The sequence below is a fragment of the Thamnophis elegans genome, chromosome 10 (genome assembly GCF_009769535.1).
Source record: "Thamnophis elegans isolate rThaEle1 chromosome 10, rThaEle1.pri, whole genome shotgun sequence".
Taxonomy (NCBI): Eukaryota; Metazoa; Chordata; class Lepidosauria; order Squamata; family Colubridae; genus Thamnophis; species Thamnophis elegans.
Window position 1 is genome coordinate 48058290 of NC_045550.1, and position 22024 is coordinate 48080313.

The 22024-nt window shown below is 37.8% G+C and overlaps 1 protein-coding gene across 1 annotated transcript in view; it reads left to right on the plus strand.

Annotated features, from left to right (window-relative positions):
- RSRC1 (arginine and serine rich coiled-coil 1) overlaps nucleotides 1-22024 on the plus strand; it is a 138330-nt gene continuing 116306 nt past the window's right edge. Inside the window, exons 1-3 of the mRNA XM_032225941.1 lie at nucleotides 1-75; nucleotides 2301-2491; nucleotides 5950-6075. Of these exons, the coding sequence (XP_032081832.1) occupies nucleotides 2310-2491; nucleotides 5950-6075 (308 nt within the window). The 5' untranslated portion in view covers nucleotides 1-75; nucleotides 2301-2309. The remainder of the gene's footprint in view (nucleotides 76-2300; nucleotides 2492-5949; nucleotides 6076-22024) is intronic.

Here is a 22024-nt window from a genome sequence, read left to right on the forward strand (position 1 = left end):
AGGAGGAAGGCGCTGAGCTCAAACTACGGAAGCCCGGCAGCGCGGAGGCCTTCAGCCGGCTCGCGGCCGCCTGAGGTAAATGGGCTCGGGGTGCGGGTGTCTCTGTGTGTGTGCGGTTTGCAGTGGGGCTCCGGAAAGAGGCGGAGGACTAGCGGAGCTTTAAAAAAAAAAAAGCCGGCATAGCGTTTCATATTCTGGTTTTCGGGCATATAGGAGGCAGAATCCGGTCTAGTAGCCTGGGAAGCTGTATAGTACAGGCAATGCTCGTAGCCTTGGCAGTTTATAGGCCGTTCACTTCTCCTCGAGCGATGGGAACTCTCTGTTTGGTGGGGGGGGGGGGGGGGTTCACATTCCGGCATTTCCTTCGGCTCTTCGTGTTTTTCCTCCGTCAGCTGAGGCGGTGGGGAGAGTTGTTGGGCAGGGAGGATGTTTGCGGTGGCATCTTCTCTCCGAAGCGCTGAGAAAAGCCCTCTGGGTACGAAAGGTGGCCCGGAGCCGCCTTTGCTTTCGAAGCAGTTTCTTAACAGTTTGTCCATCAGTCCCAAAAGAAAGACCGCTGGCTTCAGTTTTCTATTAATCTTTAAAATCCACTGAATCAGTATATGTCCAAAAATCCAAAATTTTCTAGCTTTTTTTTTACTTGTCCGCCAGTTACCGATTATAATATGTATATTTCAATCCTTTCAACCACATGTGTCTCCATTGTTCCATCTGTATATTATAACCAAGCACTTTATTGTACACTCTTTCACTTGTTCTATTTCAAAAGCAAAAGTTTATACATTTTAGCAATTGCATATACTTCATTTACACATAATTCTATTTCATCCTTTTTTTTATTGAAAAACCATAAACTCTTTTGTTTGTTTTAAATCTTTCTAATAATTGTAGATACGAAAAACATTGCCAGCTATTTATTTCTGTCACCAATTCTTCTTGATTGTTTTTTTATCCCCCCCGCCCCCTTGACAAAATTCTAGTACCTCAGTAAGCTACCTATTTGGGGTTGCCTATTATTTTTCTCTTTAAAATGTTTCTTGTACTGACAGCCACAAAGTTGTTTTGGGGCACAACTTGGGTTTATGTCTATTCTGTATTCTCAGTGTGGCATGTCCAGCGATGATGATTTTTAAAATCCACATTAACTTTGACTTTGTCATATCACAAAGATCCATGCCAAATACCAGGTTGTGTTGGTCTGAGTCTAAGAGCTTTCTATTTCTCAGCAGCACAAATCAACCCAAACCACACACCACTACCACACACAACCACCACACATCCCAAAACCCACTCTCAAATCAGGTAGACACAATCCTCTTTCCTTTGTACCTGTAATACCTTATATTCTGACTTGTGAGTTTTTTCCCTTGCCACACAAATTTAGATGTATTTACATATTTCTGTTAATATCCTCAACTTCTGTTTGTTAATCTTAAAATCTACTAATGCACCAAATTCTTTTAGTTTTCCCAGTAATGTTTCTTTTCCTTTTTGTACCTCATAAGGTTTTGCTAGAACTGCATTAACAATTATGTGCTTTCTATGAAATGTAAACGTGACCCGTCAAAACCGCGGTCCACAAAAGCACGGTCGACGAAAGCGCGTATGTGACGTCATCACAGCGCGACGAAAAAGATCGAAAAATTGAAATAAAAATAAAATTACAGCAAGCCGATTCACATAAAGGTAAGGGTTAGGTTTAGGGTTAGGGTTAGGGTTAGGTTAAGGGTTAGGTTTAGGTTTAGAGCGTTAGCGTTACGTTTAGCATTAGGTTAAGGGTTAGCGTTACGTTTTTCGTTAGGTTAAGGGTTAGGTTAAGGGTTAGGTTTAGGGTTAGGTTTAGGGTTAGGTTTGGGGGGGTTAGGGTAAGGTTTTCGCTTTATTTTTACATTTTTCGATCTTTTTCGTCGCGCTGTGATGACATCACATACGCGCTTTCGTCGACCGCGCTTTTGTCTACCGCGCTTTTGTGGTGGAACCAATGTAAATTGGTCTATCCATTTTATAAAGTTCTGTTGAGCTTAATAGGATTTAAGAGTGTACAAACTTATATTTTAAGATCATTTAGTTTATTTCTTTTTTTTAAGGTTACATAAAGCATTGTGTCATCTCCAAAAGTGGAAAAGTTTGCATGATTATATTTTGGAAAACAGTGTTTCTTATATAGTGAGAATAGATAGTAGGTACGATTTTGGTTTCAATTTAAGACCAGTGAGTGGGAATTTGGTAATGATACACTTTTCTATTAATCATACAATACTTTTTAATTTTTAAAGTTTTCTATTTTTTGTAAAAACTAGCTTACTAAAATGGGTCGCCATTCATCAGACACTGAAGAAGAAACTAAAAGCAAAAGAAAAAAGAAACATCGTAGAAGGTCATCTTCAAGCAGTTCCTCAGATAGTAGAAGTTACAGCCATAAAAAGTCAGGAAGAAAAACAAGATCACGGTCTCGAGATGTCCAGTTTCGTTCACATTCGTATGAAAAAAGGTATTACTTCAGTTTTAAAATTGTTGGTAAATGAAAATTTTAAAATATTCATCAGGTATAGTTCAGTATATTAGATTCTATGATGGTAAAATGATGTATAAATTGTAACATTCATATAACTTACTTGGGTCAGTTTATATAATTTGCCTAATTAATTTTTTTTAAACAAATGGCATCTTTTTAGAGAAAGAACTGAATCCATACAGTTTGTCCTTGCTTACCAACCACTCATTCAACGATCATTCAAAATTATGATGTCACTGAATAATAAGATTTAAAATCAGTCCTTGAAGTTTGGCCATTGCAGCATCCCTAGTCACATGATTGTAATATAAGTACTTAGCCTTTTGAAAGCCAGAAAGTGCTGGGACAGAATGAGGTTGGGATGGTTGTTTGCATTGGAGAATGACTAAGGCTTTTGCTTTTGGATAATAATATAGCTTACATCTTACAACAATACCTTTAATTCCATCGAACAATTACATCTCTGTATCCCAGGTCTCTGGGAAGGAATAGATAGATAGATAGATGGATGGATGGATGGATGGATGGATGGATATGTCAAATTTAATCTAAATATCTATTTGACTGTGCAATGAACTCTGCAAAGAAGTTGAAGAAACAATGGGCCACCTAATTAGATACTGCAAGAAGATCACACAGACTGACTACAAACAACAACTTAACAAAGTAGCCACAATGATGCATTGGAAGATCTGCAAGAAATACTATTTGTCCGGAAGCGAGAACTGGTGGGATCATAAAACAGAGGAAGTAATACCATCAAACATCAATATCTTTCTATCCCAGATCCTTGGGAAGGACTTAATAGGAGGAAAGAAATGCCAAATCCAGTTTAAACACCTGATTGACTGTGCAGCCAACTATAATTTATTAAATTTATAATAAATTTAATTATAATAAATATAAGTCAATTGTCAGTGACTTTGGGCTCTGTTAAAACATTTAAAAAGAAAGAACAATGCAAGAACCACCAAAAGCAGCACCCAGAGAAACGATCTTGTGGAGAAAATATGTTATTTATTTTACTCAAATACAGTAAGAAAATATTTATCAACTAATGTTCTCTAATTCCAGAATGATTTTATCAGTAACACAATTTTGACTTTATATCCTAGAGTGGTTTGTTTGTGCCTGTGTGTGTGCAGAGCATATGCATATGTACTGGTTTTTTGTTTTTTTTTGCTACCCAATTTCCTTTGTTTCAAATTTTATCAAAAGTCTATTAATATGCCTCCAGTAGCATACTTCCTTCTATTACATCTCTGATATTCTAGGAGTAAGCAGTACATGTACATACTGACTTTGTTACGCTGTTCCGCAGTCTGAACAGTATATAATATATACTTTGGAGGAACAAGGACGCATGCTGTGAACTAATTTGTCTCTGAAGCCACATTATATTCTCCATAAGAAGCACTGATGAAAGTAGTATGAATCACAGTGGAGAATAGTTTTATGTTATAAAGTGAAAAGAGCTTAAATCTTTACAATGTTCATTGATTCAGTTTTAATTAGATCTAAGTTTTTCAATTTGAAGAAAAGGGTTTAATACGAAGTTTTGACAGTTATTAAACTTTTAATGTCAGGATTTTTTCTAAAAAAATCTAAAAAACTAATATCCATGAAATGTGCATAGTTTTTCCATAGAAGTCCATGTTCAACCTGAAAATTTATCATCTCATTGCCAGTAAGTGTCCAAAAAGATATCTATACAATACAGACAACAGATATTGCAATATGCTATATGATTTTCAAATATATATTTCTTGAGGAAGGATTGATTGATACAATTTATAGATCATGCATATCCTTCAAGCCTGAGATGTATTAAAATAAAAATCTTATATTTGTTTTTGTTTTACTTTTAAGGGTTTTTTATGTTAATTTTGTAGAATAAAATAGCAACACAGGTTAGAATATTTTTAAAAAAATGAGAAAAAGCATCACTTTTGCTCTATTAATATGTACAGCAAAGTCACTGTTTTTTCCACCCTGGGTATTTGCAAAACTCATGGCTTGATTTGCTGAATTAGGTTGTGAGGGGGCATACTCAGAACCCTGCTGCTTTCTCTGGAGAGTATCACACAAAGTTTGATGATTTTGTCTGCTTTTAATAATTTTTGCAAATAAAATATCTCACATTTAGGCCAGTCTGGATACCAGCACTGATAACTTTGAATGGTTAGATTGAGTTACTTTCAGTTTGTGGCACCCAAGGACATACAGAAGCTCATGAAGACAGTGCATTCTGTTGCTTATCTTCTTGATTACCTGCACAAGCTTGAAAGGATTGGCTTGGAACCTTCAGCCCAGAAGTTATAGACAGGCTTACAAGTTGTAGTCAGTCTGATCTGCCTTGCTAGCTAGGAGGGAAGGAAGCTAGAGGGTTGCCACCTCCAGCTGATTAACACGTGCTACAGCCAGCCACATTTCTCCCTTGACTGGATGAGTGACTGTAGAGACCCAGTGGGGCTGGATGGGTGATGAGTGAGCTCTGATCTTTAAGTTGGTCATAAGGGTGAATAAGTGCGGGGTGCTGCAGTAGCCATAACTTTGAGTTTATCATAAGTAGTTTTTAGGGGTTCTATCATACAGCGGTCACTAAGTGACCAGTTGTAAATCAAACACTACTGTAAGCACCTTCTCTGAGTTCATAGCATAACTTTCAATTTTTCTACTAGCTATTATTTTTTTCTATTAAATCCATATGTCATAATTTCATTTATTTGGTGCAAAAAGTCCATAGGGGCTTCCAGTCAGCATTAAAAGTAATCAGTGTCTTTTCTTTAATTAAAGCTATCAATTTTGCCATTGAGCCAACTCCCATTAACTTTACTATTCACTCTTCACTCTTCAAATGTAGGCAATGACAAATCTTTCCAAATCTTGTGCATATGAAAGTCTTGTTGCTGTTATATCTAAAAACTAAGTTTCATGAGTTTTTACAACTACGTGTCCATCACTCCCAAAGGAAAAATCTCTGGTTTCTATTGTATATTATCTTCAACATCATTTAATTAATTTACATATATGAATTTAAAAACTGTAAGCTTTTTTACATGTCCACTCAGCATGATAAATTACATTTCCAACATACATTTAAAGTGCCTTTATACATTTTAAATAATTGTTCCAGTCACCAACATTACATTTTATTAAAAATTATCTTTAGATCGTTTATCATTTTATTTAAAAAGTCTCTTTAAGCTTCTTGAGTTGCCAAAGGTCTTCTAGAACTTGTATATTGTTTTGATAGGTTGGATTTAGCCTAAAAAAAGTTCTAATAACTATTTTTGCTTACTTTATCTACATTTTGGAGTGTACATGTTTTGTTTTGTTTTACTATATTTACTATAAAGATGAACTTATGTAATTATGCAAAAAGAAAAATACGATTCATTTGTAAATGAGTTTTCTGCTGATATCTATTTGAGGCGACGGCATCGATCAAGCAGCAGTTCTTCGTACGGGTCCAAAAGAAAACGGAGTCATAGCCGATCAAGAGCACAAGGAAAGTCATATCGGTCTCAGAGATCAAGATCAAAAAGCAGATCAAGAAGGTAGTTTTGCCCTGGAAGAACAATTGCCCAGATAAAATGTTTTTCACTTTGCACTCCCAAATCTTAAAACCCCTAATTAGTGATTTTATGTTATCTTCAAGATTATAAATGTAACCGCAAAAGATTGAAGTATTTTGACTTTTATATACTTTTTATATTGTGGTTTAACTTGGAGTTCCTTTGTCCTTATGTATTGTTTAGACTTGATATAAGACCAGTTTTGTTACGACATCCATTATACAAAACATGGTGATAGCATATATAGGTAATATCAGGTTTAAAAAGTAATCATGTTGTTGGATATTAATTTCTAGAAAATGTGTTCATTTGAATATTTTGCTTAAGATAAAGTAAAAAGTACTTACCAATGCTCATAAGTAATTTTTATTAAAAAAAATACTTGGAGTTTTATGTGATATCAATAAGAGTTATGAAACTGCAAATATTTTGTGAACCTGATATCCACAATAAATATAGCAAAATAAGAGTACCAAGTAATTTGTATGAAAGCTGAAATTATGAAATAATAATCATATGAAATATTGATGTTTTGCAGAATCATGATCTTCCTTTATATTACAATTATTTCAGAAAAATAGTTAATAATATATAAAAATAGAACACTTTATTTGAAAATATGCATTTTATGCAGTGATTGGAGATCTAATGTTTTATTTTTGTGGCAATACAAATTTATTAAGTACATGCTAAATAAAATAAAGATTATTTTTACTATTAATTACCATGATGGCACGAGGAACCATTTATTGCAAGAGTTCAGTGATAACGAATACTATGAAGTACCTGAAATTATTTTGTATCATAGGATTGATGAGATCTAGCTTTTGTATTCATGACTTCAATATACTGCTTATTCAAAAGTTATCTATAATTTTATGGAGAAGAAAAATCAAAACAGAGTGCATTCAGATCTGCTTTTAGTTTTATCATTTGGATGAAAATATAATCTTATGGAATTCCAATGATTGAAGCAGTTTCAAAACCTCTTCGTTCCTACCCATAGGTATTATGGTAGCTATTTTTATTAGGGTGTTGTCTCTCTTGAGACATTGAAATGTCAAAATTTGCAGTATGCTTTTCTTTGATTACCAGTATATGTTACTCAGTTTCCAAAGACTCGGACGAGCTTTTAAATAAAACAAAACACAAAAATTATTATAAAAATTATTATAAATCAAGAACTTAACAAGTGAAACCATGATGCATAAACATTTGACGTTGGCAAAATATCATTTTTTCCCAAATACTTTTCTGATGGGTGCAGATAATTGACTCAGCATATATTTACAGTGTTGACACATTTACCGTAATACCACTACAGCATTAAAGAGAAGCAATGTTCTCATACATCTGTATTATTATTAGACATTTGCAAATCCTTCAAAAGTGTACTTTATATGTCCTCTAGCATGTTCCAAAGCACTTCTTCAAAAGGTGCATCTTTGATATTTCTGAGCTGAGTGGTAAGAGAGGCACTCATGAGAACTGGGAAGAATGTGAAAAAGGTGTTTTGTAAACCTGATCTAGAATGCCTTAAACTGAATATTGGAGAAATGAAAACAAGAGTTTGGAAAATAGTAACAATGCAAAGTACTGAGAATAAGCCTGGGAGTGAAAACAAATGCAGGAAAAAGTCAGGGTACAAAACTCAAGTATTTTTCTTTGTAAAGCATGCAGGGAAAATAGGAAAAATGAGTCTTAATTCAGAAAGCAAATACAACTTAACAAGTATTATTGATGGGACAAAACTGATGAAGGAACACAAGAATTGAGGGATACAAGTTAATCAAAATCAATAGGCCATTCAACAGAAAAGGAGATACAGGCATTCCCCAGGTTAAGAACATGTTCCGTTCCCTAACTCTGTTTATAAGTTCAATTTGTATTTAAGTCAGAGCTTGGATTGCCTATTACTAAAAATGGTGGACAGCATTGACCTTCCTTGAGCCAATAAAGTGCTGAAGCACAGTGCTTTCAGGAACCCCTGAAAACAGACTGTATATGAAAAACATATGGATTCAGCAGTTTCTGAGAGCACTGTGCAGTTTCAGCACTTTCTCAAAGAAAGGTAACACTCACTTTCTGCCATTTTAGTAATAGGCAGTCTGCTTGTATGTAGGGATTGTCCTTGAGGTAGACATTCATAACCCAGGACTGCCTGAAATTTTGAGGCTGTCTGGCTCTATAGTGACTCTGGGCAGCTTAGATGTAAAAAGTGAAAGAACAGTATGTGTGTATATGTATGTATGCATGTATGCACGCATGCATATGTACGTGTGTGTGTGTGTGTGTGTGTGTGTATATGTATGTATGTATGTACGTACGTACGTACGTACGTACGTACGTACAATTAGAAATCTGGAAACAAAACAATCCAAAGAGCAAAAAAATTAACCAGAGGGGCTCTGGATAATACTGTGGATATTAGAATTTTTAATGAGGAGAGAAAAAGTAATAATGGAAGATTTTTTATTATTTGGTTTTTGGAAAACCAAATCAGCTAGGACTGCAAGAGCCTACAAATTGCTCTGTGGTCTCACTAATAGTTTCATTTTCCAAAAGATTGAAGGAGAGCGAAAGGGATTGACTTTCCTAAATATGATCCTAACCATTAGGGAAGAGCTGGTTGAAGAGGTTGGACAAGAGACGACTCTGGAGAGACATGATAATTCTTCAAATATCAAATGAACTATTTTAAATAGGCAGATTTGTTGAGAGAGGACAAGAAAAAAGTAGACTTAAATTACACTGAAGTACATTGTGGTGAGAGGTCAAGAAAAAAACCTTTGTTATTCATAGCAATTAATTATAGAGTGTATATGCATTTGTGGATTATAAATAGTGGCATATAAGGCGGTTGAATGTTAATAAGTGGTTATTTTTCAGAATGAAAGTACATAATAAATATCAGTAAAATTTATGCTGATGTGGAACAAGGCCCATCTGTAGATGAGGAGTTGAACACAATTATTTGTTTACCAATGTCTTATGTTATTACAAATTGAATAGGTGCATATTTTCAGCAGATACTTTATCTTGTCCACTTGCTATTTTCTATGTCAGTTTTTAATATTATGTGTTTGTTTTTGAAAAATACAGTCTCCAAAGTTGGTGGAGACAGCAGTCATGCACAGGTTAATTCAGCCAGTAACCAATAGAACTGAGTCTACCAAAGTGATGTCATCGCCTCTGAGGAGTGTTCTCCCGCTTTTTTAGACTCAGTTTGATCAGAACTGGCTGTGCTATTTAAAAATACTGAATTGGCTACTCTAATTGCTTTTAATTGGCCTTCCTCGAAAAATTCGGCTTCTAAATTATTGGTGAAGGATGGATCGCTGCTGATAGCTCCTCTCGGAGCCAGGGCTCTCACTTAGCCCAGAGCTACTGAGAGGGACTGCCAGGCTTTCTTTCGAGGCTTGCCTGCGGCTTACAAAGGCTTACCTGGACGCAGCGCTGCCTAGCACTGGCCATTGGAGGCTCTACTCAGCGCTGCCTCCTCTGCTGGCTCACCCATGCTGCCAAACGCCGCCGCCGGGAAACCACCACTGCTGCACGCTGCTGCCACTACTCAGCACTCCCGCCGCCGCTAGACCGCCGCTGCTGCTGCCGCCATCACCTCTGCAGCCTCTCCACTGGGCCATCAACGCCCTCATTTTTTCCACGGCTACCTTGTGGCGTCTGGCCCATAGGCTCCGTAGCCTCAGCGGCCATTTTGTTTTGGCGCAAAGAAGCTCTGGTGGCCATTTTGACTCCCTCCTTTGGACAACAAGTCATGAGTACAAGCCATGGCTTCCTCTCCTGCCCATGAGGCACAAGTGCCTCCACCTGCCTTGGCCCCTGCTCCCATCACCGAGCCCCCTCTATCCGGAACCCATAGGCACAGGCCTGCCCCAGAGACTCCCTTCACTGAGTCCCCTTCCAAGACTCCCAGATCTAGTCACAGGAATACAGCCAATCCACCTTCTCGGGAGGATGGCAATGCGACTCAGGCTTCTCCTAAAAAGGCCAGGGGCAAGACCAAGAACACGGAATCCCATCTGTTTCAGTCCCAGAGGTCTGTTCATCCTAGTCCTCCTCCTGACCTATCTTCTGATTTGGAGGATGATCTCTCCCCTGCTGCATCCATTATCCAACCTGAAGAATCCAGGGGCACGGGCGATCTGGTCTGCAGTGGGTATGAATCTGAGGGTGGCAGGAGCTTCACCCCTTCTATCAGGAGGACATTTCTCCCCCATCCTGCCACCGTTCTTACTCACCTGGCATGTCTGATATCATATCTGAGGCCCTTGAATGAGGCGTAGCAGCAGCACTTAAACCCAGGTCTTCTAATCATTCCACTCCACGCAGGTCTGCTTCTTCTTCTGGTTCCAGGTGCAGGGATGGTGATCTCTCGGCTTTTTTAACGCATGAGTTACCTGGCACGTCAGTCAACCGTTGGTTTTCGGAGAGGAGGAACGCCTGGCAAAAGATTCAGATCTCTTGGAAGACGAGACCCTCCTACCTTTGTCGGTCTCTTTAAACCTGCTGTTTTTTGGTCTCCTCTCTAAGGCCAAGAAGACCGCTGGCATCCCTTCACCCAAGACTCCTCAGAGAAGAGAAGCGGACAAGACTGACCACTGACCCCCTCTTCATCCAGCCTAAGGTGGAAAAGGAGGTGATTCCATCACCCAGACTCTTCATAGATGTGGTCCAGAACCAATGGGCATCACCAAGTACAGCCCCCCTCCCCAATACCTTGTACAAACTCCTGTATAATGTGGGACCAGAACTCACCAAGGCTTTAGAAGTACCATCTATTGACTATAGTTAGCCTCTCCTCTCCTAATGCAGCCTCGGCAGCTCCTGATGAAGCTCTTCGCCCTGAAGACAAGAGAATAGAACAAACTGATCAAGGGACAGAAGTGACTGCTTGGGCAATCTTCTGATCAGGGGACGTCTGGCAACCTTAGCGGATCGTTGGGACGACATCACCAACGATGCGTGGGTCAGATCCACTATCAAATTCGGCCTTCTCTTGGACTTGTTCTCCAACCCTCTGAACCATTTTGTCATGTGCCTTATTTCCAGGGATCCTCACAAGAGGCTCCTAGTAGAACAGGCCATCCATCATCTGCTCTTCATTCAGGCCATTCATCCTGTGTCTCCAGGCCAGTTGGGGTGGAGTTTTTACTCTCGTCTCTATATCATGCCAAAGTCTTCGGAGGGCTGGAGAGCAATCCTCAATCTCAAATTTCTAAATCAATTCATCAGGTACAGAAGATTCAAAATGCACTCTCCTGTCAATCCTAGAGAGAGTGAGCAAACACGATCTCCTTACATCAGTGGACCTCACGGAGGCTTACCTCCATGTGCCCATTCACAAGCAACACAGGCGGTTCCTATGCTTTGTCTATGCTGGTAGTCACTTTCAGTATTGGGTACTCTCCTTCAGGCTGAAGAGTCACGTTGTCCCCACCTCAGGTCTAGTACACTTAGGAGCCCTCATTGATTCCTGTCTTGGGAACGCCAGATCAGCCTGAGACTTGGCCAACGAGGTGCAGAGGAGACAGCTGGTCCCTCTTCTCCAGCTGTCTCAACTGTTGGGGAAGATGGTCTCATGCTTCCCCATCGTTCCTTGGGTGCAGCTTCACAGCCGCTGCCTTCAGTGGTTTCTTATGCCATTCCAGAAAACCAACAGCAGCTGTTCCCTAGTGAAAGTCAGGTTGACTCCAGAGGTAACCCAATCTCTGGACTGGTGGATTTCTCTGGTCATTTCTCAGGGATCCCTCTTCAGGGAACCTCCATGTCTCGTGGTCATGACGGACACGAGCTTAACGGGATGGGATGCTCACCTGGATGATCAAGTGGCTCAGGGTCTCTGGTCCGATTCTGACCTTTCCCACAGTATGAATTGGCTAGAGTTGAGGACCATTCATCTGGCTCTCCATTTCCAATCCTCAGTTTGCAACACACATGTGCTGATTCAGTCAGACAACACAACAGCCAAGGCGCATGTCAACCGTCAAAAGGGGAGGAGGGCAGTATCTCTCATGGAGTCTGCCTTTCACCTAGGAATCTGGGCGGAAGCCAATCTTCTCTCTCTCCACACCAAACACATCTCGGGCACCGACAACACCCGGGCAGACAGTTTGAGCCGCACAACAATCGACTCTGCGGAGTGGAGCCTGAACCGGCGTATCTTCAAACAGGTACGGGATTGTCATCCAGGTACGGGACTCCGGTGCTAGATCTATTCGCAACGGCATCCAACACGCAGCTGCCCAGGTACCTCTCTCTTTACATGACACCAGGCGCGGAAGGGACGGATGCCTTAAGGTGCAGGTGGCTTCACGGTCTCCTGTACGCCTTCCCTTCCTTCCCCCTGATACAGAGGGTGATTCGGAAAATGATAAAGAGGCCAAGTTCATCCTAATCGCCCCTCATTGACCATGACGATCTGGTATGCAGACCTGATCAATCTCTCAGTAGGCCCAACATGGCGCCTTCCAATGATAACGTCCCTTCTTCATCAGGGATCCATTCACCATCCCGACCTGTCCTGGCTCCGCCTAACCGCATGGAGGCTGAGTGGGCGGTCTTGTGGGTGGCTAACTTTTCTGAGACTGTAATTCAAACTATTCAGGCTTCTTGCCGCCCAGACACTAACAGAATCTACGAATCAACATGGCAGACTTTCATTACTTGGTGCCTTTCTCGAGATGCCATTCCCCTGGAGGCTTCAGTTCCCCAGATTTTGGAGTTCTTGCAACAAGGGCTTGATAAAGGGTTCTCGCCAAACACCCTTCGGCGACAGGTGTCAGCTCTCTCTCTGGTTCTCTCTCTTCACTGAGATGAACCCCTCTCCTTGCACCCTCATGTCCGCCGCTTCATTAAGAGCGCATCTAATCTCTGCCCTCCTGTCATACACAGTTTCCCGTCGTGGGATCTAGCCAAAGTACTTGACTTTGTCACTCAACTACCCTTCGAGCTTCTCAGGTCAGCCTCATTGCATCACCTTACACTCAAGACAGCCTTTCTGGGGGCCATCACATTGGCACGGCAGATCTCGGAACTGGCGACTCTTTCCATCCGATCGGACCTGTGTGTATTTAACCTGGACTGTGTGGTCCTTTGCCTTGATCCCACCTTTGTCCCAAAGGTAAATTTGGCCTTTCATCGATCTCTAGACCTCATTCTTCCAAATTTCTGCCCTAATCCTTCTCACAGTCTTGAACGCAAATGGCACAGGTTAGACGCAAGATGTGCTCTTAAGATCTATATCGCCAAGACGGTCATCTTCAGGTGCACCGAAGCTCCCTTCGTGTCTTTCTATCCCACAAATAAGGGACTAAAAGCTTCTCAATCTATGGTTGGGCACTGGATCCGATTTGCCATTTCAAGTGCCTACCTGGCACATCACCTCACTCCTCCATCCAACATCGCGGCACATTCCACATGCAGTGCTGCTACGTCGGCAGCATGGACAAGGCAGGTCTCGGTGGAGGACGGTGCAAGGCGGCCACCTGGACTACTCCTACTCCCTTTATCCGCCATTATAAGGTGGATAGATACACTTCAGTGGATGCGGAATTCAGTTGGCGGGTCCTTCAACAAGTTCTTCCCTCTTCAAGCTCCAACCTAGTCTCATTCCCACCCGGGGACAGGCCTAGCTTTGGTACATCCCATGCATGACCACTGTCTTTGGAGAATGGGGTGTTGGTTCTTACCTGATACTCCCCTTCTCTCGGCAGGTGGAGGCAGCGCTCATCCACACCCTTTAAGGATCTGGCCTAGTTCGCAGAGGGAGTTCTGGAAGAAATGCTGGAGGATCAAGGGATTGAGAGCAACCGAATAGAGCACAGCAGTCTACTTATCTCCTTCGTCAAGAAAGCAGGAGGACACTCCTCAGAGGCAATGACATCACTTTGGTAGACTCAGTTCTATTGGTTACTGGTTGAGTTAACCCGTGCATGACCACTGTCTCCACCTGCCCAGAGAAGGGGCACATCAGGTAAGAACCAACACCTCATTTTAATTTATTTGTTGGAACAAAGCTCTAAATTTATAAAAGCAAAATACATTATACATTTGTCAAAATGATGATATGGTCTTTATAGATTTACTTTTGTTTTGTGCTGTTTTCGGTTAGATAATTTGTCTTCCCATTCTTACATTCAGGTTATATAAATGGCTGGTACATTGATTAACACGTAGTATTAAACACCCAGATATATCTGCATTTTAGCTGTGGTAAATCTAAGAGATTCAGACAGTAGAGAGAACAATTTGAGTGTTCACTGAAAAGCCTTTTCTGATAAGTGTATTGTTTTACTTAGACCTGTCACATTTCTAAAATGTTCCTAATTTTAAAAAAATAAATATTCCCATGTTCGTATTTAGCCATCAAGAATAAAATAAGTTTTTTCTGCTAAAATTAAAAGCTATCTTTCTAAATGGAATTTTACTTTTGAGAGAAGTAAATTTCATATTTAAAGAAAAAATTAAAAATGAATTATGTAGTCTTTCTGTGTTTTCATATCTGGATAGTATTGGCTAAATTTGAGATGGGCAATTTGTGATTCTACAAATGCAGGAAGTTACTTTGTCTTAACGGATTTGGCCAGTTAATGGTTTATTTGTTTCAATACAGCACACCGACTCCAGATTAAAAATTACAAGATTTTTCATTTGATATGTTTTTAAAGAACTATGTACTGCACTGTTTTATTTTTCTTATAGAAATTAGGATTATAAATTAAGACTAGTAAACTAATCTGTTAGGCCAGTAAATCATTATCAGACTGTTAACTCTTAACTATTATCTTCTGTGCTTTAAGTATTTTTCTTTTATCCAAAATGAATATTTGCACTGCAATTTTTTTATTCAATTTTAAATGCAATCTGAATCAAAAATGAGGTTCCCTATAATACTATAGATTTACAATTGTCTTTCAATAAAACAAGGCTTTGCAAATAATGTAAAATCAAAAACCAAAATTCTGGAGAACAACCACATTTACATTTAATTAATAATTTTAAAATAGATTTAGTTTGTTTTACTGGCATTTGCTTAATAACGTTTTGTTGTTTGCAATCTTTTTAAACGCAATAATTCATCTGAGAAATACAGGCACATTGTCAGCAGAAAAATTGAAAGTAACAGCTCACTTTCTGAAACCACAGATATAGTGATATAAAAAAATTTCAGCTCTACAAAATTTAATAAATCATCCTATTTCCTAATTTGATCATATTAGATCTGATGTGGGAGAAGCATTTCAAATGCCATCTCCTCATTAATATACATCAGTCTGGGGAATGGAATAGAATACTTATGTGGAGATGTCACAGTTAGTGTTTCTTAGTTTACTAAGTGGAACAGGTTGATGTGATACTGAGTGCTATTTGTCAATGTCTTGTTAAAATGGTTTGGGTCGAGTTATGGAGTCCAGAAAGACGGTGGCTGATAAATCAAATGTGGATTGAGTGGACAGGAGGCAGTGATTGATACTCTGACAGGATATGAAGAAAGGAATCTTGATACAAGCATGCACAATATTGAATATGAGAAAGAAAATGACCCTAGAGTATGGATATTATTCAAGGAAATGAGATTAATAATATCAGTTTGAAATTATTGCCATGTGAAGATTAGGATGCAGCAGTTCTTTTTATAATGTTATGGATTTCTTGAATAGTATTACAGTTCTATATATATTATAGATGTGTATAGTACTGAATTATTCTTGCTAATGTTTTAATTAACTTGTGTTAATTGTGCAAGTTGCATTCTTCAATTTCCATGTAAGTGTTGCATTATTTAAATCTTTGAATTATCAAGGCTTTATTTGAATTAAAGCAGCAATGTTGGAGCAATATTAATCTTTTTAAACAGGTTAAGCCCCAGTTATTATAACTTGTATTTAATAGCATAATTTATATACAATATGCTAAAGTTAAAACTTATTTTAGAAAATTATATTGAAAATATATCAGTGAAAGCATTTGTTTTAATGTATGCAATGAAATAATGCTTTTTCCTATTCGACTGGTAAAACTTAATGATAATTATGTTATGGGATTGCTAGGATGCAGTACAATATGTTATAAATCTTTTGTATCTAAAACTAGTATGTGTTATTTAGAAGATCAAGAATTGGCATTCTAAACTGTTAAAACATTTTTAAAGACATATGCACAAATATAACATTAAAAATGTCTGTGTGATGGTAACTTATGTAATTATCAATATGTTCATGATATAGGATAGACATATAATTTTGGGATTCATGTTCATCGCATCTTTCATTATACACTGCAGATTTATGGTATATTTGTCAAGTATTAGGTATTCCCCTTCTGATGTATGATATACTCTGAGAAGAATATTAGGAAATGAAAAATGGCAAAAAATTTACCTTCCTTCATTCTGCATATTCATTATTAGTTACATGCTAAAGGCAGCCTAAAATGTTTTAACATGACACAAATAGCATAAATCTATAATTAAATTTTCATGTAACTAAAATAAATGATTTAAATATTTTCCTATATAACTGTAGTAATCTTTTTTCAGTTATACCCCAAACTTTTATGTGACGAGACTGTTGAATTAATTAATGATATTAGATTGCAATTGCCTGCAAATGGTAAACTTGTAGGAGGCGTAAAGCCATTCAGTCATATGTGTAAGATTGGCAACTGACAAAAAACAAACCCTAATTCAGTGTGATAACACACAAAAGCTATTTCCATATTAAGGCTATTATGAGAACATTCCATTATTTTGAAAGGCCTACTATTACTCTAGTTATTTTAGTAAGTATGGATTTAATTTTTGAATATCAGATTGAAAAATATTATTAACATGGCAAAAATAATTTATAAGAGAGGAATCAGAACAATGAAGGGTGAAAAAGTCAAACCATGTGTGCAGCAATTTGTGATTTTGTCAAAATTGATGAGATTCAAACTGTTTTCATTAAGGAATAACGTTGTGAAACAACAATATGACTAGAACTCAGAAGACATACTGCATAGATGTGCATTCCAGCCCATGCATACATACAATATTTTATTTGTTTGTAATGTAATGGTAGCCATATTTCACCTGAATTTAGGAGAGAAGCAATAGGTGCCTGTGCCCCAGGAAGAGTAGGCAGGATGAAAAAAACATGTGCAGTGTCTAGCTTCTCCACCATTTTGAACTTAAAATCAATCCTGCAGATTTTCCCTTCTACAATAATTGAGGGCATGTGATATGTAGGTATATGCATGTTTATGTATGCCATGCAGTATGTACTATATTGTAATACTGAATTGTAAGCTACCCAGAGTCATGGACTGAAATAGGCAGCAACAGAAATTGAATAAGAATGAATGAATGAACATGTATTGAGTCCATTGGAGTTGGGCACTTAATGTAAGAGATTACAACCCAGAGTTAGGACAAAACAGTACATTGTCTGAATTAAAAACTATTGATTAAAATAGTCTATAAAGTAAAGCATCCGCCCCCCAAAATTAACTGACTCTTCCCTTTGCTGACTATTGCTTTCTCCTATACAACCATCTTTATTAATAGAAATTTTCCTTCTAGCGGAAGCAACAAAAACAACAAAAGAAGGGAGGGGAGGAGAGGGGGGGGAAGAAGAGGGACGGGAGGGGGGTAGATAACCGGATAGTCAGTCAGAGTAAGAGAAATGTTACCTAAGTTGGGAAGACAAAAGAGGCAATGAAATTGAACAGAGATCACTTGAGGGAGAGAGGGAAGGAGAGAAGCAATCCGGCAAGAATTAAAGGCAAATATACATGTCTGAGAATAATGTTCCAGGATCCAACTTGGGTCAGTCATTTGGACCAAAGATTTAGTCTTCTGAGCTTTCGGATTCATGCTAGAGCCCATTCTCAGGGAATTTCTCTCTCACCAGATTGAAGTTGATGCAAACTTTGTTTTGGTGCATGAGTCAGATCTTCGAATTCATAAGGAACAAAATTACCATATGCGAGTGTTTTTCAGCCAAACGTAGGAGGACTTGGCATGTGTTTCACACATGCCCAGAAATGTCAACTTTAAAAGATGCCTAGTCTAGACAACTTTAAACAGTCTAGTCACATAACCAGATCTTTGGCCTTTGGATTTCTCAGACCTTTTGGTCTCTAAATACTTAGAAATAAAGGTGGCACAGATCTGTAGACAGGTATACATGTTGCCCATGTGGGGGATTTTGTGCAGCTTGAATATGGTTGCTCCTTAGCTTATGAAGCAGCAGGACAATGTTACTAAACTGGGTATCAAGCTGAGCATCTCAGCTGAACTTCAAACAGGAGTTATCAGAGAGGTGGTAATCTGTAGTTTGCTAACTATCTCTACATTAGTGAACGAAATTGTTACTCTAAATCATGATTACATTGCCATTAACATAATTTGACATGTCACCTAAATTGAGCTAATGATTGAAAAGTGATGTATGTGCATTAGTTAGATTATTGGTAATGCATTTTCTGATATTTCAGAAGTTACCAAATTTCAGAGTAGAATGCAGTTATTCAAATAACATATTTTCATTTAATTATACAAAGTTGCTAAATGCCTCCAATTACATATTAAATGGTAAAATTCACTTGATGGCTTTGGTTGGTTGGTTTTTGTTGTTGTAAACTAAAGATGCCTTACAGCTTATTAAATTCATTTGGTGATTGGCACTTAGAATCTGATTCCTGGGTATATCAAATATATGTTAAAAGTTTGCCTATTAAAACTATTAAGCTTTTTGGTTGCAGATAAGAAAAAAATCCTTATGTAAGCGTCTTGATTTTTTTCCAAATTAGATTTTAAATGCCAATTAAGAAGTTGAATATATTAAAATAAAAGCAAATACATCCAAAATAGCTTCACCTTATGGCTAGTTAGGCCTTTTCTCAAAAGTAGAACCTTTGCTCTGAGCATAGCTTTGAGAAAGATATTCAGCTTAATGAACACATTAATTAAAACCATAACTATTTATAATTAGAAACGTAGCATAGTAAACTGGGCTTTTCCTGTAATTAATCGAGGATTAATTACTGGAGGTAATGAAGTGGTTTTTTAAATGCATTAAGGTGAAGTACAGAGAATCGCAAGGCTTTGTGAGTTGCATAATTATTTCACACTGTTTGAGCATAGCTTATACGAGATCGCTAATAAGCATCATTGCATCATTATGTATGCACTTAAAAAGACTTACCACCAAAATGACTACCTAATTATTTCTAATTGACAGGACTCAATGTTGTCACTGAGCAGTTTGTAGCCATTTTAAGATTCATTTAACCATCCTTTGGGCCATATGATAGATGGAAAAGGCTTCAACTACATGCTGGCCTTGACTGGTGTCGTTAATCAGTTTTGGTGAGCTTCAGTTTGAAATGCTTTTGCTCATACAGAGGTCAAAACCTGAAGTAGTCCAAGCAAACTTTTCCTTTTGAAATCACTTTACTATATTCATTAGCAATTAGTAAAATAATTGTGTCTGTCACTATATTTGGATTTCCATATGAGTTAGTATTCTTTCATCACTGCTTTCTTTTGTGCTGTATTAGTTATTCCAGGTACCAATAATATTATTCCCATAGATCCTTAACAATTTCAGTGTAATGGCATATGTTCCTATAGACTATTTTTATTCATTTGTTAGCTTAAACACTGCAATACATTTCAACACAATTATCTTTGTTCCCAATGGATTGCTGAGTAAAAGTTTCTATCCAAAAACAACATTTTAGGGCTTTCATGAATTAAAAAAATGGCAATTAGACATTAAGACTAGACGTAAAAGGCGGTCATACCGAATTCTGACATTTATTTAAAGATAACTACTTTAATCATATTTATACTTGTTTTCTACATATATGTATGTGTGCTGTTTTGAGTTGTTAATATACACAATTGTTAACACAATTGTTAATTTGAAAAGCTTTGCTAGTGACCTGTTATATAGTTGTTTTATTGTACTTTATTGGATTTAATATGGCAGGCCATTAGGTGAGCATATGTAAAAGTTTTCAGTGTGTGCATTGTCCTGCTTAACATAATTATGACCATCTGTAAAATCTTGTTAAGTTATGTAAGGCACATATTAAGCAGTAAAACACACAGCAGATTAATAAATGAATTCAATATTATCCTTTCTGTTGTAATGCTTTAATGCTTAAATCATAAAATTTAAAGTATATGAATACTTCTAAAGTAAATAGCCAAATTTATAAAGATACATTTATCCCATTTGCTTTGTTACAGATTAAGCACCACAGCAAACCTTTTTTCAGCAAATTCCTTAATTACAGTCTATTTTAATTTAGAGCTTTTATTAGGCTACAAGTCCATCACGTTAATCAATAAGTTCTACACATCTGCAGGCATCAGTTTCAGAAAACTACAAGTTTTATCTTGAGCACACGCTGTGTCTTAAACAAAAGTTATATTATGGTTTGGATTGCAAACTTTATTTCAAAGTATGATTATGTTGGTAATTTTGATTGATTAACAAATTGTAACTAATAACATTATAATCTAATAGTTTTAGATTTATTCAAAATAACTGGTTCACGGGTGTCAAACTCGCGACATCACGTTATCATTGCGACTTTCCCCCCTTTTGCTAAACTGACGGTGGGCGTGGTCAGTGCATGACACATCCTGCCCATGGGCCACGAATTTGACACCCTTGCTCTAGTTTTATTTAAATTGAAACCCATCATTAAGCATTTGTTAGGAGAGCAGCACAATTAAAGAAAATGCCACATCCTAGGGCAATTATGCAACTAATTGAGTTATTTGAGGGACCATCTCTCGTCATATACCTGTCCCATCAGGTCAAGCATGAGGCACATGTTACAAATCTCATCATCCTAGGAATGTCATTTTGTAGAAGTCATGGAGATAATCTTTTTTGCTGTGACACCCACTTTGTGGAACATTATCCTCCATCAGGACAAAATCTGTCCTGATTCTGCTGGCTTTTTGCAAGGCAAAAACATGCTTCAGAGCACTGATGATGTTACTAGTTTGGGTAATAAAACAAGAAAACAAGCAACCTCAGAGAGCATCAAGGACCCCTCATGTCAACCCTGAGGGACAAATATTCTCCTTCATTAGACATGAGCCAAGGTGGCGCAGTGGTTAAATGCAGCACTGCAGGCTACTGCTAGATCAGCAGTTCAGCGGTTCAAATCTCACCGGCTCAGGGTTGACTCAGCCTTCCATCCTTCCGAGGTGGGTAAAATGAGGACCCAGATTGTTGGGGGCAATATGCTGACTCTCTGTAAACCGCTTAGAGAGGGCTGAAAGCCCTATGAAGCGGTATATAAGTCTACTGCTATTGCTTCTTGCCAACAGGCCTGGGGAGACGGTAGTCTGGTGGTACAGTAGTTGTACTGATTGTTTTGATGAATGTGTTTATGAGCTGAATTACAAAGATGAGTTTCATGTATTTTATGATGGTTCTATATATCCTTGTATATTTCTTGTTTCTGAATTGAATAGTCTACACATTTTATTTATTACACTTTGAACAATAAATAATGTGATTTTGAGAAGTTCTAGTAAAATTCCAATAATAGTTGAATGTCAGTTCTTTGGAAACAATCTTAGGTTTGATGGCTGGATTTAAGAAATGTATAAACTAGATGGAATAAAGAATTTATTTATGTAGACTGGGTTGTGTAAAACCTATATACTTCAATAGTGTGATACTGTGTCTTAACAACAGTATTGGTATGGAATATTTTTCAATGAAATATCCATACACAGTTACTATGCTACTTTCCTTTTCTCTAATCCAGTTCAACCCAGATTCCACTGGTATGCTAAGCATGGATTTTAGGGCTGTGGAACCTCTTGAACCAAATTTGAATTCATTCAGTATGATTACTTTCATGTTGAACAATATGAGATAGCTGCAGATACACC